The sequence below is a fragment of the Hyperolius riggenbachi genome, chromosome 6 (assembly GCF_040937935.1).
Source record: "Hyperolius riggenbachi isolate aHypRig1 chromosome 6, aHypRig1.pri, whole genome shotgun sequence".
In the NCBI taxonomy this organism is placed as follows: domain Eukaryota; kingdom Metazoa; phylum Chordata; class Amphibia; order Anura; family Hyperoliidae; genus Hyperolius; species Hyperolius riggenbachi.
Genome location: NC_090651.1, coordinates 60,480,526 through 60,495,817, shown reverse-complemented (window position 1 = coordinate 60,495,817; position 15,292 = coordinate 60,480,526). Strand labels below are relative to the sequence as shown.

At 43.7% G+C, this 15,292-nt stretch overlaps 1 protein-coding gene across 1 annotated transcript in view; it reads left to right on the top strand.

Annotated features, from left to right (window-relative positions):
- HOOK1 (hook microtubule tethering protein 1) overlaps positions 1-15,292 on the top strand; it is a 105,348-nt gene that overhangs the window by 40,902 nt on the left and 49,154 nt on the right. The window contains exons 2-6 of the mRNA XM_068239390.1: positions 9-94; positions 387-459; positions 2,474-2,524; positions 3,951-4,083; positions 10,321-10,388. Coding sequence (XP_068095491.1) covers positions 9-94; positions 387-459; positions 2,474-2,524; positions 3,951-4,083; positions 10,321-10,388 — 411 coding nt within the window. The remainder of the gene's footprint in view (positions 1-8; positions 95-386; positions 460-2,473; positions 2,525-3,950; positions 4,084-10,320; positions 10,389-15,292) is intronic.

Genomic DNA, 15,292 nt, shown 5'->3' with positions numbered 1-15,292 from the left:
TGTTACAGCTGGAGACGTTTAACATCAGTTCCCCCTGTAAGACCATAGAAGACCTGAGCAGCTCTAGTGCCATGGCCCAAGTTCTTCACCAGATGTAAGTTACTGCTTCAGATGATCATCGTTTAGGGCACTACTTTTCTACAGAATAGTCTAGCTTCACATTTTAGCAATTTAGCAAACCAATATTAAGTTTTAATCATGTTTGCCTCCATGGCCCAAAGCAGGAATAGCAGACAATCAATGCAGCTGGATGTGAGGAGTGTGGCTAGTTGCTGTGCAAATAAAGGATTTCAAAAACCTTTGCTTGTAAACGTAGACCCTTTGCAGGGCAAAGAGCGCTTCCTGTGTGAGTTCTACAAGACTGACTTGTCATTTTTGGTCTTCAGAGATAGCACTTGGTTTGATGAATCGTGGCTTTCTCGAATTAAAGACGATGTTGGAGATAATCGACGTATTAAGGTATGTGTTAGTTTTTTTTATTTTTGCCCAAATGATATAAGGATGAAGTGATATTTACAACTGAATGAGTTTTTAAGGATAAAGACCCATCTGAACAAAAGTGTACTTGCCATAAATACTCAAATACAAGTCGACCTCTTGTATAAGTCGACTCCAATATTCAACACTCTCTTAAAGGGAACCTTAACTGAGAGGGATGTGGATGTTTCCTTTTAAACAATACCAGTTGCTTGACAGTCCTGCTGATCTCTTTGGCTGCAGCAGTGGCTGAATCACACACCTGAAACAAGCATGCAGCTAATCCAGTCTGACTTCAGTCAGAGCACCTGATCTGCATGCTCGTTGAGGGGCTGTGGCTAAAAGTATTAGAGACACAGGATCAGCAGGAGAGTCAGGCAACTGGTATTATTTTAAAAGTAAAAAGCCATATCCGTCTCAGTTTAAGTTCCTTTTAAGCTGGAATGTTTTATTGACTCAAGTATAAGGCTACCCGGCAAAGTTAATGGCTGCACTGTATAGAGTATTGCAGCAACTAACCCCTCCTGTCCCTTAATTGCAGCCAGTACTGCCTCCAGGCCCCCAAGTGCTGCAATTTTTCACTCCCTTTTATGCAGCCCAGTATTTCTCCCCTGTCCTTTCCTTGTTAACTGTTGTGGCCAGGACTTTCAGACCTGTGTTTTCTTAGCATTTCCTTTCCTCAAAGTATCACTTACCACTGGATAAATTGCTGCAAATGGGAATGTCACTATTAGTACACACATCAGTGTGCTCAGTGTTGCCTGTGACTCGTGTTTAAAGGGATACTGTAGGGGGGTCGGGGGAAAATGAGCTGAACTTACCCGGGGCTTCTAATGGTCCCCCGCAGACATCCTGTGTTGGCGCAGCCACTCCCCAATGCTCCGGCCCCGCCTCCGGTTCACTTCTGGAATTTCTGACTTTAAAGTCAGAAAACTACTGCACCTGCGTTGCCGTGTCCTCGCTCCCGCTGATGTCACCAGGAGTGTACTGCGCAGACACAGACCATACTGGGCCTGCGCTGTGCGCTCTTGATGACATCAGCGGGATCGAGAACACGGCAACGCAGGCGCAGTGGTTTTCTGACTTTAAAGTCAGAAATTCCAGAAGTGAACCGGAGGCGGGGCCGGAGCATCGGTGAGCGGCTGCGCGGGCACAGGATGTCTGCGGGGGACCATTAGAAGCCCCGGGTAAGTTCAGCTCATTTTCCCCCGACCCCCCTACAGTATCCCTTTAAGTTAACCCCTATACTTTTATGAAGTGAATCAGACCTAAATTTCTAGGCTTGTACTCGAGTATATACAGTATCAGTTTACCCTACAGCATAACTGCCACTCTCTACGAGGAATGTTCCTTTCCACAGATATCCTCTTAGAGGTTTGTCGTTTCCACCTTCTTCTCTTCATCTTACCTTGTTCAAATTTTAAAATACCTCTGGAATTTAATAACATACATTAATTATCCCAGTTTCAGCATCAGAAATGCTTCTTTCATCTATATATTGCTGTATATTGGTATGTAACTCCGCCCTCCCAGTGATGTCACAGCCTAGGCAATGATGACATGCAGCATTTCAGAAGTGAGAAATGAGAGAAAATGTTGAAAAGTTTGAATTTCACCAGCTTTATAAATGATTGTTCTTTTGATGCCGACAGTTGGAGTGATAAGGCTGCAGTAGAAGCTTGAATCAGTGTAGTCTGGGTAGCCTCTAGAGGCTCGTGGGATTTGTAGTTCCTTGGTATCTGTCTGGGCCTGTGAGTTTCCTAGAAGGAATAGAAACACAAGTGATAGTGCGAGGGTAATGGTGTTTGGCAGTTTAAATCTGTAACATATGCAAATATTATGTAATGAAAATGAGATGTATACAGTCTGAGAAAGGAACTGTAATAGCTTGTGTTTACTCTGGCTGATTGCAGTTCTTCTTTGTGGGACTTCTAATTATCTGTCTCCGTAAATGGCAAATAACTATCTGACTGTAATAATTTTTTTTCTTGTTTAGATCAATAATCTGAAGAAGATCCTTCAGGGAATTGTTGATTATTACCACGAGGTAAGAAAAAAAGACTGAAAGCATACCTGAACTGACAGGTGTCATGATGAGATAAATAAAGGTACATATGGTACAAACCCTACTGAGAAATTGCCTTTGCCCACTCTTCATTTGTTTTTTTTGCATTTTATAAGGTTATTAGAGCAGTGTTATCTGCATGTCAAACAGCAGTTCAAATGCAGCCAGGGCTCTCCTGAATAGTAAACAGAAGCAAATTAGTTTTGAGGTATGCCAGGCCAGAATACCTCAGTATGGTTCCTTCTTAACCCACTCTTCTACTCTGAACAATTTTTCTTTGCCTAAGAAGTAAACGTGAGACACTGCAATCAAAAGGTTTTATACTTACCTGGGGCTTTTTTGGCCTCCAGTAGGCCGTGGGCTCTCTCAATGTCTGTCCAGTCCCGTCCGTCCTCTCGATGTCATCCCCGGTAGTCTGGGTCTGTCATGGATGCTTGGTCCTGGCCGCACGCCTCCTTGGTCGCACTCCAGTGGCTGTGTGCTTCTGCACCTGCGCTGTTAGTTACGACTTGTAACTGCGCAGGTGCAGAGTACTCTCTCTGTAGTCCCTGACTGGCTCAGTTAGGGACTTTACCAGGAATTTGAGTGGTGGAACGGACGTGACTGGGCGGACTCCGTCGGAGCCCAGGAACTGCAGGGGCTGGAGGAAGCCCCAGGTAAGTAGAAATTGCAATAGCTCAAAACCATCTCTTTGATAAACTAAGGTTTAAAATTACATTCACGTGCCAAAAGATAATCAGTGCTGCTCATAAGAACACCATAGACATCTCTCCAAAGACACAAGCACGGCCATGTGGGTATTGTCCCACCCCCAGTTCAATTTTCATTACACGTTTCGCCCATGTGATTGCACTCATCAGGGCCTGTTGTGGGTGGGACATCAGCACCCACATCCATTAGCTATTAACCCCTTTCCTTGCGGTGCACTCATCACACTGCCACCACCAGAATGCTCCAAGCATGGAATTACACGTGAATATAACTATTCAATATACAGTTACACATCAAAACTAGCAAAGATTCACTACTTAGTAACATGTTCCCTATATATACAGACCTGGTCATTGAGCATGCACCCATCCAAGTGTTGTACTGCACATTTCCAGCATCCTTATCTGTATTAATTACATAATTGCTGTCACTGCCAGTTTCTGTTGTAAGTGCACTTATCATTTAATTGCTGGCCTATACTTCCTGAAAATGTTAATAGCCTAGCTGTATTACTGAATTTGTGGATTAAACCGTTTTGAGTTCCTCGTCTGGGACTAGTATATAGATCAGAAATGATACCATCAGCGCTACAACAAGATAACTAGCATGTTATAGAAGATCTGCTGTGCTTTTAAACCCTCATAGCCTTGTTCTCTATGTTTATAAATCACTTTGTCTATATTTATACCATTGCCAGGTTCTAGACCAGCAAATCTCTGAATTTCTCCTCCCTGACCTCAACCAAATCGCAGAACTATCAGACCCAACAGAAATGGGGCGACTGCTGCAGCTTATTCTGGGGTGTGCTGTAAACTGTGATAAGAAACAAGGTAAGGTATGGAGTGTAAGAACTACCGCGACCAAGAATTGAAATTCATCCCAATCAGTGGCTGATATTGGGGTGAAACCCCTACCACAGGAAACTGTGAGGACCATGCTCCTGGCTGTTTCCTGTCTGTGAACCTTGTTGCATTGTGGGAAATGGCTGTTTACAGCTGTTTCCAACTGCCAAAAAAGCAATCAGTAGCTACTTCCAGTGACCTCACCTGCCAGCAGTAAAAATGTCAGAATGTAAATCGGAGAGAGGAAAGATTTTACAATGATCAAACACTGACTAAATCATTTATACATAATTATTGTAAAAATTAAGCATTTTTTATTACATTATTTTCACTGGAGTTCCTCTTTAAAGACATATAAAAGCCTTCCTAAGAGCCCTTTTCAACAGATAGATTTTCCATCCGTTTCTTTAATAACATTGTGTCATCTTCGCAATCGCTCTCCCTGCTGCAGTTTTTGTGTGATCACAATTACATTACAGTCAATGATAACATAAAAAGTACCATACTAATTTTAAAATGCGAATTTTTTGCGTTTTTCCCACAAACACTTGCAAGCTTGGTTCTGTGAACATTAGATTTTTCAACAACCAATAAAAAATATAGAAAAATAATATGCAACTCAATCACATTGTGATTGCGTTTTGTGATTCACAGTGGAAGTGGGCTCTCACAGTGTACTCGAGCCATTAAATAATACAAAGATCACATACTTAAGGAAAGGGAAGCTTCTGATTCCTAATGAGGCTTCCCTCTGTGTCCTCCAGTCCCCCATCGCAGAGCACGGACTCCCAGAAGATTTCCAACAAGGCCTTGTCTGCAAACACATCAGGACCGCGCTCCTCCTTAAGCACATGCGGTGCCGTTCTGCGCCTGCAAGAGCACGGCCACACCTGTGCGGGATCACAGAGCCGCTTATGCCCAAGCAGCTCTGTGTTATTGTGCAGGCGTGGCTGTGCTTGCGTGACTGCAGCATGGCCGTACTCATGACAGAAGAGAAGCGGCCATGATGTTAAAAGGGGTCCTGGCAAGCGATGGGGAATGGTGAGGACAGCGAGGGAAGCCTCATTACGATCCAGAGGCTTCCTTCTCCTTTGGTAAGTATGTGATTTTTTTTTTACATTACTTTATAGTTCGGGTACACTTTAATTGCAATCTTAATTGCAACACCAATAATGCTGGATCTTTTCAGCACTGTGGGTGGAGCCACCCTACTGTACTGCTTTGAAATGATGCTCAGTGGGGGTGTTGCATTCTGGACAAGAAAAAGTAATATATATATACACACACACACACACACACACACACACACACACACACACACACACACACACACACACACACACACACACACACACACACACACACACACACACACACACACACACACACACACACACACACACACACACACACACACACACACACACACACACACACACACACACACACTCTGCCTTGATAGAGATGGCAGGGTGGGTTCCCTGAGGATCAGGCGCTCCACTCATTAAAGAACAAGTGACACTCATGCTAACCTAGAAAAAAAAAACACATATATAAGTAGATAAATACTAGTACTAGTTACATGACAGATGTACTGCACTGTCCACGTTATGATTCCTGTGAATTTTATAAAGGAAAAGCAGAGAATCCTATTCTAGACAGTTTCCATCTTTGTTACCTTGAGTCAAGTTAATCCTGCCATCATTTCCTCCCTCGCTCTTTTTTTTTTTTTTTTTCCTTCTTCTTCTCTTGCTTATTGTGTATTCGTTACCTGCCCTACTCCCAGAGTCTTCAGACACTCCCACTGAGGTCTATACTAGGAAGTGCACTGTCTTATGTCATTAGAAGAAGGGGGAAACAAAGGGAAGAGGAGGAATATATTCTAGATCAGTGATTAGCAAACTTGGCTCTCCAGCTGTTAAGGAACTACAAGTCCCACAATGCCTTGCAGGAGTCTGACAGCCACAGTCATGATTCATAAAGGCAAATGCATTGTGGAACTTGTAGTTCCTTAACAGCTGGAGAGCCAAGTTTGCAGATCACTGTTCTAGATAAAGACCCCCCAGCATGCAACTGTGTTGCCAGCCAATGGCAATGGCAATTATAGGGCCAGTGCTCCTAAAGTATGTGATAAACCATAACAGCAAAAAAAAAGTTTGCAATGCAGGATTAGCATCTTTGTCACGTAATACACTCAGACCAGTTGCTGTTGAAATTTGACTTTTATGGTGACAATCCCACTTTAAGCTCTCATTAAGCTGTGCTGCTTTAGCAGCTTGATGAATCAAGCCTCTTGTCTGAAGCTGAGCATTTCTTATATAACAACTCTGCTTTGTTACGTTACTCTACGCCACTGTTGGATTGGTTTACTTTCAAATAAGGGGTGTCTCTAGTTTCCTGGCCACTCAGTGTAGATATACTATGTGTGGGTTCAGATATAGATACGTACCTCTATTCGTTTTTTTATTGGTGAAAATCTATGTACATCAAAACAGTTACCGTCCATTGTGTGTATTTGCTGCAGCTCCTCTCTATTCTCATATGGGGCTGTTGCTGCTACTAATATTATGCTGTATGCTGAGTGCACTCAGTACGGTTGTTAAGTCTTATGCTCCTTTCAACCATTATATTATTGGTGGGTGGCACCACCCTTTCCTAGAACTGACATTTTTCCTCAACACCAATATCCTTCACTGGACCTATTTTAAGGCATTCTAATAAAAGTCGAGCTTTACTGCTGACAGTTTTCAGAACTGCCAGTAGCTGTCAAGTTTGTGAAGAAAAACATCCACCAACACCCATAATACACGTGTGAAAAAGTAATTTACCTCATAAATGTAATACCTGGTTTTGACACCTTTAGAGCAACAACTGCAATCAAGTGCTGCCAGTAACAGGAGATCAATCTGTGGCATCACTGTGGAGAAACCTTGACTCAATCCTCTCTGCCAAGTCGTTTTATGGAGAGAGTTTCAACTATTAACTGTCCATCTAAGGTCCCTCCACGATGGCTCAACGTTGTCCAGATCAAAAATCTTATAGCATAACTTCATGGTAGAGCTGCTGTCTGAATTGCATCATTCTACTGTTCGGGGGGCAGGCACAAGCTGAATCCTTGATTATAGCGCTGACAGTCCCTGGTTCAGGGAGTCCCCAGTGTCTGGACTCCTGACCATTCACTTTAACAGAAATGTATGTGACATCGGCACAGAGGCACAACTACTGATAACGGGACCCATTAGGAAAGCTTTGGTGGGAGCCCGCAGTGTTCACACCACTTGCCCTTCCCTCCACTTTGTGCTTCTCTCAGTCCCTCAGCTGCAAAGTATTCCATTACTCTCACGCTGCCACCCCAATATTGACTGTGGACATAACATTTTTATTGTGGCAGAATGTGTTTATTGTATACTCAGCGGAACAGGACACATGCGATAAGTACCTCTCTCAGTCCTACCTTTCACATAGTTTTTGGAAAGCAAGCAATGTTTATACCATTACACACATAAGGGAAACATGACCTGCATGCAGTCTAGCAGTATTGCTGTGCTTAAAAACCTTTGGCTTGGGAAGATCTGTGACACTGCCATGCTCTTGTTAGACTGGCAGAGAGTTGCAAATGAAATACCGTCCTGCAGTGGATGGTAACGCAAAGAATGGTAGGCGTGGCCCCGGGGTATGTAGGCGCAGTTGCCATTGACATACAAGTCAACGGTAATGAAACTAGCTGGCGGCAGGAGAATGGAGGATTGTACAGGACCAGCGTGGGACAGGATGGCTGTTGGGGGCTTGGGGGAGCCCCAGGTAAGTGAAACTGTTTGTTTTATGCTAAAGCTGGCCACTAACGGTCCAATTTCTAGCGAAAAATCGTTAGAGCGATCAGAAATTCTGATCGGATTGGTTGTAAATAATCTCCATTGGTGGACACAATCGATTATGAACGAGTGAAAAAAATGTCGCCCGAATGGGTCGTGATAGATAGGAAGCAATGATTGGTTAGTTGATGGTGTAGTGAACGATTTTTCGTCCGATCAGAATTTCTGATCGCTCGAACGATTTTTCGCTAGAAATTGGACTGTTAGTGGCCAGCTTAATATTCAGTTCCGCTTTAAGACAGCCAGGACTGTGGACACCCACCAGGCCATCAGCAAGTGCCTAGATTGCCGGGAAGGTGATCCACCTATGTCTGTTCAGACAATATAAATAATAGCACTAAGCTTTATTAAATGACTCCTGAACTGAGTGGGATATGGAGGCTGCCATATTTATTTCCTTGTAAGCCATTCCAGTTGCTCAACAGTCCTGCTGATCTCCATGGCTGCAGTAGTATCTGGATCACACGCCTAAAAAATAAACAAAACATTCAGCTTGCAACTAAGATGCCATCAAACATGAGATGGTAGGTAGAGGATGTCTCTCAACACAAAATGATCCAGAATCTAACTTAAGTCAGCCCTTTTGGGCAGCAAACCTCTCAAATTTTCCATGAAGGTTCCTTGAACTTTTACAGGGAGCATAATTAGCGTGCCATACAAAGGATGTAATATACATTAGAACATTATAACACAGTAACCAAGCAGCTCGGGGCGACCCAAAACCACTAGAAAAGTATAGGGGAATAAAAGAGACCAAAAGTGTGGTTTGCCTTCATAAAGCAGAAAGAAATTGCGATAATTCAGTTTTAAGTGAACATCTATGGTTACCCACAATGCACCTCTACTGAATATGTAAGTTATCTCTTTATGTCTCTGAAGCCAGGCTTACATCCAGAACCGCTGGTGTATATTATTATTATTATTATTTATTGTATTTATAAAGCGCCAACATATTACGCAGCGCTGGACATTAATTTAGGTTACAGACAATATTTAGGGGTGACATACAGCAATATGACAATACAGGAATACAAGAAAACCAGATCACACAGCACAGTATGATTACAAGGTAATGCTTAGTCAGTCACTGGATGGGAGCATGGAGATTAGGCAAGTTAGGTTCACTCAGATGCATATCATGGGTTTACAGTAATGGAGGTGCATGATCAGGTAGGACACAAAAGGAGGAGGAACCTGCCCAAAGGCTTACAATCTAGAGGGAGAGGTAGGGACATGAGAGGTAGGGGACCAGAGTTCAGCTGTGGGTTTAGAGAACTTGTGAGGGGTGGTAGGCCAGAGTGAAAAGGTGAGTTTTGAGGGCCTTATTGAAGGTGTTGGAGGGCGCTGCCCTAATGGGTGGAGGTAGGGAGTTCCATAGTGTTGGAGTGGCTCTTGAGAAGTCCTGGAGGCGTGCATGGGACTGGGTGATGCGGGGGACGGTCAGGCGAAGTTCATTGGAGGAGCGGAGTGAACTGCTTGGTGTGTATAGCAAGTCTATAGCTTTAAATTTTACAGAGCCACATCAACCCAACATGCAGACAGCCTGTTTCTGACTTTTAAAGCAGAGGGACACCAAGAGCCCCAATAGTGTAATTCGTCTTGGGGACAACAAACTAAATGAGAAGTTAAAATTATACTTACAAACCAGGGTTACCAATAGGCAACCACTGTATAGGCAGGTGGGGAGAACAATCCTGACCCCACTCAGGAATAAAAAGTCGCTCTCTGTAGACAGGAAAATAGGGTAACGACCCTCCACCCAGGGTGGACTCAATGTAGTGTACAAGATACAGAGGCGCCAAAAGAATAAAAGGTAATTAAATGAACTTAAAAAACCAACTGGTTAAACAGAGGAGGCAGGTGGTCTTACCCCCTCCAAACAGACACAGGTAAGGACTGTGATTCAGACAGTTAACAATTTATTCGGAACTCCAAAAAACAATGCAACGCGTTTCACGGGCCATACATCCCGCTTCCTCAGGCAAAATACAGTAGGAGTCACAGCATCTGTATTATATCAGCGAGCGCGGCGCCTCTGTTTCGGACCTTTGGTCCTCCTCAGTGCATGGCAGGAATTTATATACATTATTCTTATACCTAATAGAGATTGTTCTCAGTGGGACTCATTTATCCGGACAGAGGAGTGCAAAGAAAACTGGAGCAGATAAGGAGTAATTTCCAAGAGCCAGTTGGGCTTCAGCTGTAACATGAAAAGAGGATTCTAATTGGTTGCTTTGGACAACTGTTCCACTGTGTCTCCAGTTTTCTTTGCATCTGGCTGGATAAAGGAGCTCTGTTAAGCTTAGATTTTTTTAGTTTTCGTGCCCTCATTCCTGTGTTCCGTATATTGCAGATCACATCGAGAACATCATGACGCTGGAGGAGTCCGTGCAGCACGTAGTGATGACTGCCATCCAGGAAGTAAGCAATCAGTTCAATTCTTCACATAGTATGCGGGATTTGGAACTTGCTTATTTTGTGAGGCAGAAAGTAAATTATTATTACTATTATTTTTTTGTATTAATATAGGGTCTATATTGTCTGTAGCACTGTACATAGAACAAAACAAATAGTTGAGAGCATAGATACATGAGATGTGCAAAACTATGTACAATCAGGACATCCAGCAATACAAGTACTATACATGCATAGTTGTTGTGTGGTTTGAGACATCACCAATACTTGTCCATGTTTTTATGGTAAATTACAGGAGAATAAAAGACACTAGGAGGAAGTCCCTGTCCTTGCGTGCTTACAGTCTAGAGCAGGGGTTCTCAAACTGGGTGCCGTGGCAATCTGGTGCGCCTTGAGCACCTCCCAGGGGTGCCTCGGCATGCATCCCCATCCAACCCCACAATGCCATCAGGTAATGCAACCAGCTGCATTACCGGTACCTGCCAGTTAACCTTTAATCCTGTTACTTACTGCTGTCCCCATGTGGGGAAATGTCTTTGTGGTCTACAAGGTTGACTCTTTATCCTTTTGTGCTTTCGGAGGGCTGCATAATGTGGGAGGGGGTCACTGACTACTTAGAAGCGGATGCTGCCTAATAGGCATCACTAGCTACTTGGAGGAGGTGCTACTTATTAAGGGTCATCCTAAAAACATACAGATAAGTTAATTGGCTTCCCCCTAAAATTGGCCCTAGACTACTATACATACACTACACAATATAGATATACGACTATGGTAGGGACTAGATTGTGAGCTCCTCCAAGGGACAGTTAGTGACAAGGCTATATATAATCTGTACAGCGCTGCGGAAGATGTCAGCGCTATATAAATACTAAACAATAATAATAATGGTATTTTTGGTAGTTTTTGCCGAGGGGTGCCTTGAAAAAATGTCATAGCCATCAAGGGTGCCCTCACCCAAAAAAGTTTAAGAACCACTGGTCTAGAGGGTTTGAGACAATAGGGAAAGAGACACAGGGTTGGGGGATGAGGCCGTGAACCTACAATGCTACCTATAGCAAATTATAGGCTTTTTTTGATCAGATGTGGTTTGAGAGTTTGTTTTGAAGCTCAGAGCTTGAGGGACTGGCTGAAGGAGGGCATTCCAAAGGAGAGGTGATGCTCGTGAGAATTACTAGATGCGAGAGTGAGATGAGTTAACCAAGATAGAGGACAAGAGGGTCTCCTGGGAGGAGTGAAAGTTCCTGAGGTGATATGGTATCTGGAGATTAATGAGGAAGTTTAAGAAGGTGACAACTTATGTCAAGATTTGTATGTAAGGGTGAGTAGTTTAAACTGGATCCTTTGAGTAATAGGTCAAATTAGGTCATGTGCCTGTGTTGGGCCCAGCTATAGCAGCAATGCTATAGTTTGCGGCCTGCGCACAGGTAATTTGGGGTTCTGGCCGTCGCCAAACCCTGAATTACTTCTCCCTCTGAGTTGCTATGACTTGGAGGGGTATTTAACGCCGATAGGAATTTCACTGGCAGCAGGGTGAGTTGTCATTCCTCTAATCAGAAACCACGCCGAAACATTATGCGTTTTTTCATATTGATACCCATATAAACCAAGCTAAAATTGCTAAACCCAGGTCTCCACCTGGGTTTAGCAATTGTAGCTTGATTTATAAGGGTATCCATATGAAAAACCGCATAACGTTTCGACCCAGTCCCTGTTCCTTTTCTGATGGGCTTGTTTGCATCTGTGGTGCTGACTGGTCGACTCCCTGGTCAAATTTGTGAATAGTTGTTTGAGCATTTGGATCACTCTATTTCCCTGGACTGTCATTCGGCTCACTCTGCGTCCAACTTGCCAGCGGCGTACTAATATGTATGCTAATAAGTAGACAATGGAGAGATTGGCTGAGAGTGGCTTTGGGCTGTGTCAAAGGAGCAGATGGAGACAGGCTTGGATTTACCTCAAGAGGAGCCTATAGGCACAGATGTCCTGGCACCTTAGATTTTGCCCTCTAGGAATCTACAAACCCTCGTTGAACCGTACCTCCAGCGTGCTGGCTGTCCCAGCTGTCACTTCTCCCTTACTTCCCTAGCCCATCGTAGGTAGCTACAAGTGCCCCTTAGTATTGGGTAGACAGATGTACCCTCAACATTAAGTAGCTAGAGTTGCCCCCAAGTATTATGCAGCTAAACTAACCTCAATATTAAGTAGCTAGAGATGTCCCCAAGTATCGGGTATCTAGCGGTGCACCTGACTGAAGGGAGATCTTGTCAGTTGAATGTCGAGTGCAGGTTGAGTAATCTCTTATTTACTATGTCATCAGTACTCTGCATAGGGAAGGAGGGAGGAAGGCATTCTGTGAGGGGAGTGGGCCACCTTTCCATCATCAGGCGCCTTTAGGCGCGTGCCTTATGGCAAGTCTGGCCCTAGGTGGAGAGATGGACGAGGTGGGCAGCAAAGTTCAGTAGGGAAAAATTGCAATGCTCTGTCCATTCTAGCATCCAATCAGATCCTGTCCTCAGTAAAAAGGAATATGATTGGGTTCACACATCTGGCTCCTCAAAACACAATTGGTTGCCAGCAAATGCTGCACTTTAACATCCATAGGGGAAAAAGGCTGATATCCAGACAAGTCTACTCGATTGCTGACGCCAATGAAAAAAATGACAATCCTTGTAACAAAGACTTGATTGTATAAACTTTCTTATGCCTGGGTGTGGCTTTTCATTACTGACTAATGTACATGTGTAGGTAATGAACCGACATAAATAGTTTTATTCTGATTCTATCACTTGTTAATGTCAATAAAAAATAGCTGTTCCGTGAAACACACTTGTAAATGTCTAGCTGTATTTCAAACCTGGAAGCCTGAGCAAGACAGATCTATTATTTTCCCTAACTTACTGCATCCTCTTATTCCTACACTTGTGCTGTGTGTCATAGCTGGGCAGAGCCTTGTGCCTGATGGACCTCAGTGGACCTAAAGATAATCTGTAAGGGAAAAAGTGCCCCTATGGGGTACTAACCTCCAGAGGGGGAAGCCTCTGGGCCCTAATGAGGCTTCACCCTTCCTCCTGTGTAGCCCCAATCCAGATGTCCCCTCCCCCCATGAAAATCCACCGACAAGTGTGTTGGGGGATGCATGTAGGTGCAGAAGCAGCTGCAGCACACAGTGATATTTATCTTTGTGATCCAGTGCAAGCACAGTACCCTCTACCCCCTCGGGCTCTGGCAGAAATGGCCAAGCCGATCGGGTCCGCTCTACTGTGCAGGTGCAAGACCACACATGACTTGCTTTACAGGAAGTCTCCACTCTCCCTCACCCAGGCTAGAGTCCTTGCCCTGCCTCCCCCCTCCACTCTCTGTAGTCCTGTATTTACTATAGGACTACAAAAAAGGTCTGCCGGAGACATAATTTTACAGTGGCCTTAATTCACTAAGGGCTCATACACACATCAGACTATAGTCTTTGGAAAATGAAAGATCACAGACCAATCTTACCACCCTTCATGTAGTATGAGAGCCATACTCTACACAGTCTTTTCTATGGAGCTGAACTCCACATCAGAAAAAAATCTTTGCAAGATGCTGCACACACAGATGCTGTACAGACACAAAAGATCAGTATCTGCAAAAGATCTGTTCCTGCCAAAAATCCGTTCCTGCCAAAAATCCGTTCCTGCAAATTGCAATGATAGTCTATGATATCTGCAGATCCTCATACACACATGATTTAACTGACATTCATCTGCAGATCAAGCAATCATCTGCAGATCTGAAAATCCATCCTGGTGGATCTGATCTGCAGATGAATGTCAGTTAAATCATGTGTGTATGATGATCTGCAGATCTCATAGACTATCATTGCAATTTGCAGGAATGGATTTTTGGCAGGAACAGATCTTTTCCAGATACTGATCTTTTGTGTCTGTACAGCATCTGTGTGTGCAGCATCTTGCAAAGATTTTTTTCTGATGGGGAGTTCAGCTCCATAGAAAAGACTGTGTAGGGTATGGCTCTCATACTACATGAAGGGTGGTAAGATTGGTCTGTGATCTTTCATTTTCCAAAGACTATAGTCTGATGTGTGTATGCACCTTTAGCTTATCTCCTGTCTTTAATAACATAGTTACATAGTTATTTTGGTTGAAAAAAGACAAACAGTGGCTGAATGGAGTAATGGTTAAGGGCTCTGCCTCTGACACAGGAGACCTGGGTTCGAATCTCTGCTCTGCCTGTTCAGTAAGCCAGCACCTTTTCAGTAGGAGAGCTTTGGCAAGTCTCCCTAACACTGCTACTGCCTATAGAGCGCGTCCTAGTGGCTGCAGCTCTGGCGCTTTGAGTCCGCCAGGAGAAAAGCGCGATATAAATGTTCTGTGTTTGTTTGTTTGTTGTTTGTTTGTTGTTTACGTCCATCGAGTTCAACCAGTACAAAGTACAACTCCAGCCCGTCCCCCACATACCCCTGTTGATCCAGAGGAAGGCGAAAAAATTGTCACAAGGCATGGTCCAATTAGCCACAAAAGGGAAAAATTCCTTCCTGACTCCAGATGGCAATCAGATAAAATCCCTGGATCAACATCATTAGGCATTGCCTAGTAATTGTAGCCATGGATGTCTTTCAACGCAAGGAAAGCATCTAAGCCCCCTTTAAATGCAGGTATAGAGTTTGCCATAACGACTTCCTGTGGCAGTGCATTCCACATCTTAATCACTTTTACTGTAAAGAACCCTTTCCTAAATAAATGGCTAAAACGTTTTTCCTCCATGCGCAGATCATGTCCTCTAGTCCTTTGAGAAGGCCTAGGGACAAAAAGCTCATCCGCCAAGCTATTATATTGCCCTCTGATGTATTTATACATGTTAATTAGATCCCCTCTAAGGCGTCTTTTCTCTAGACTAAATAAACCCAG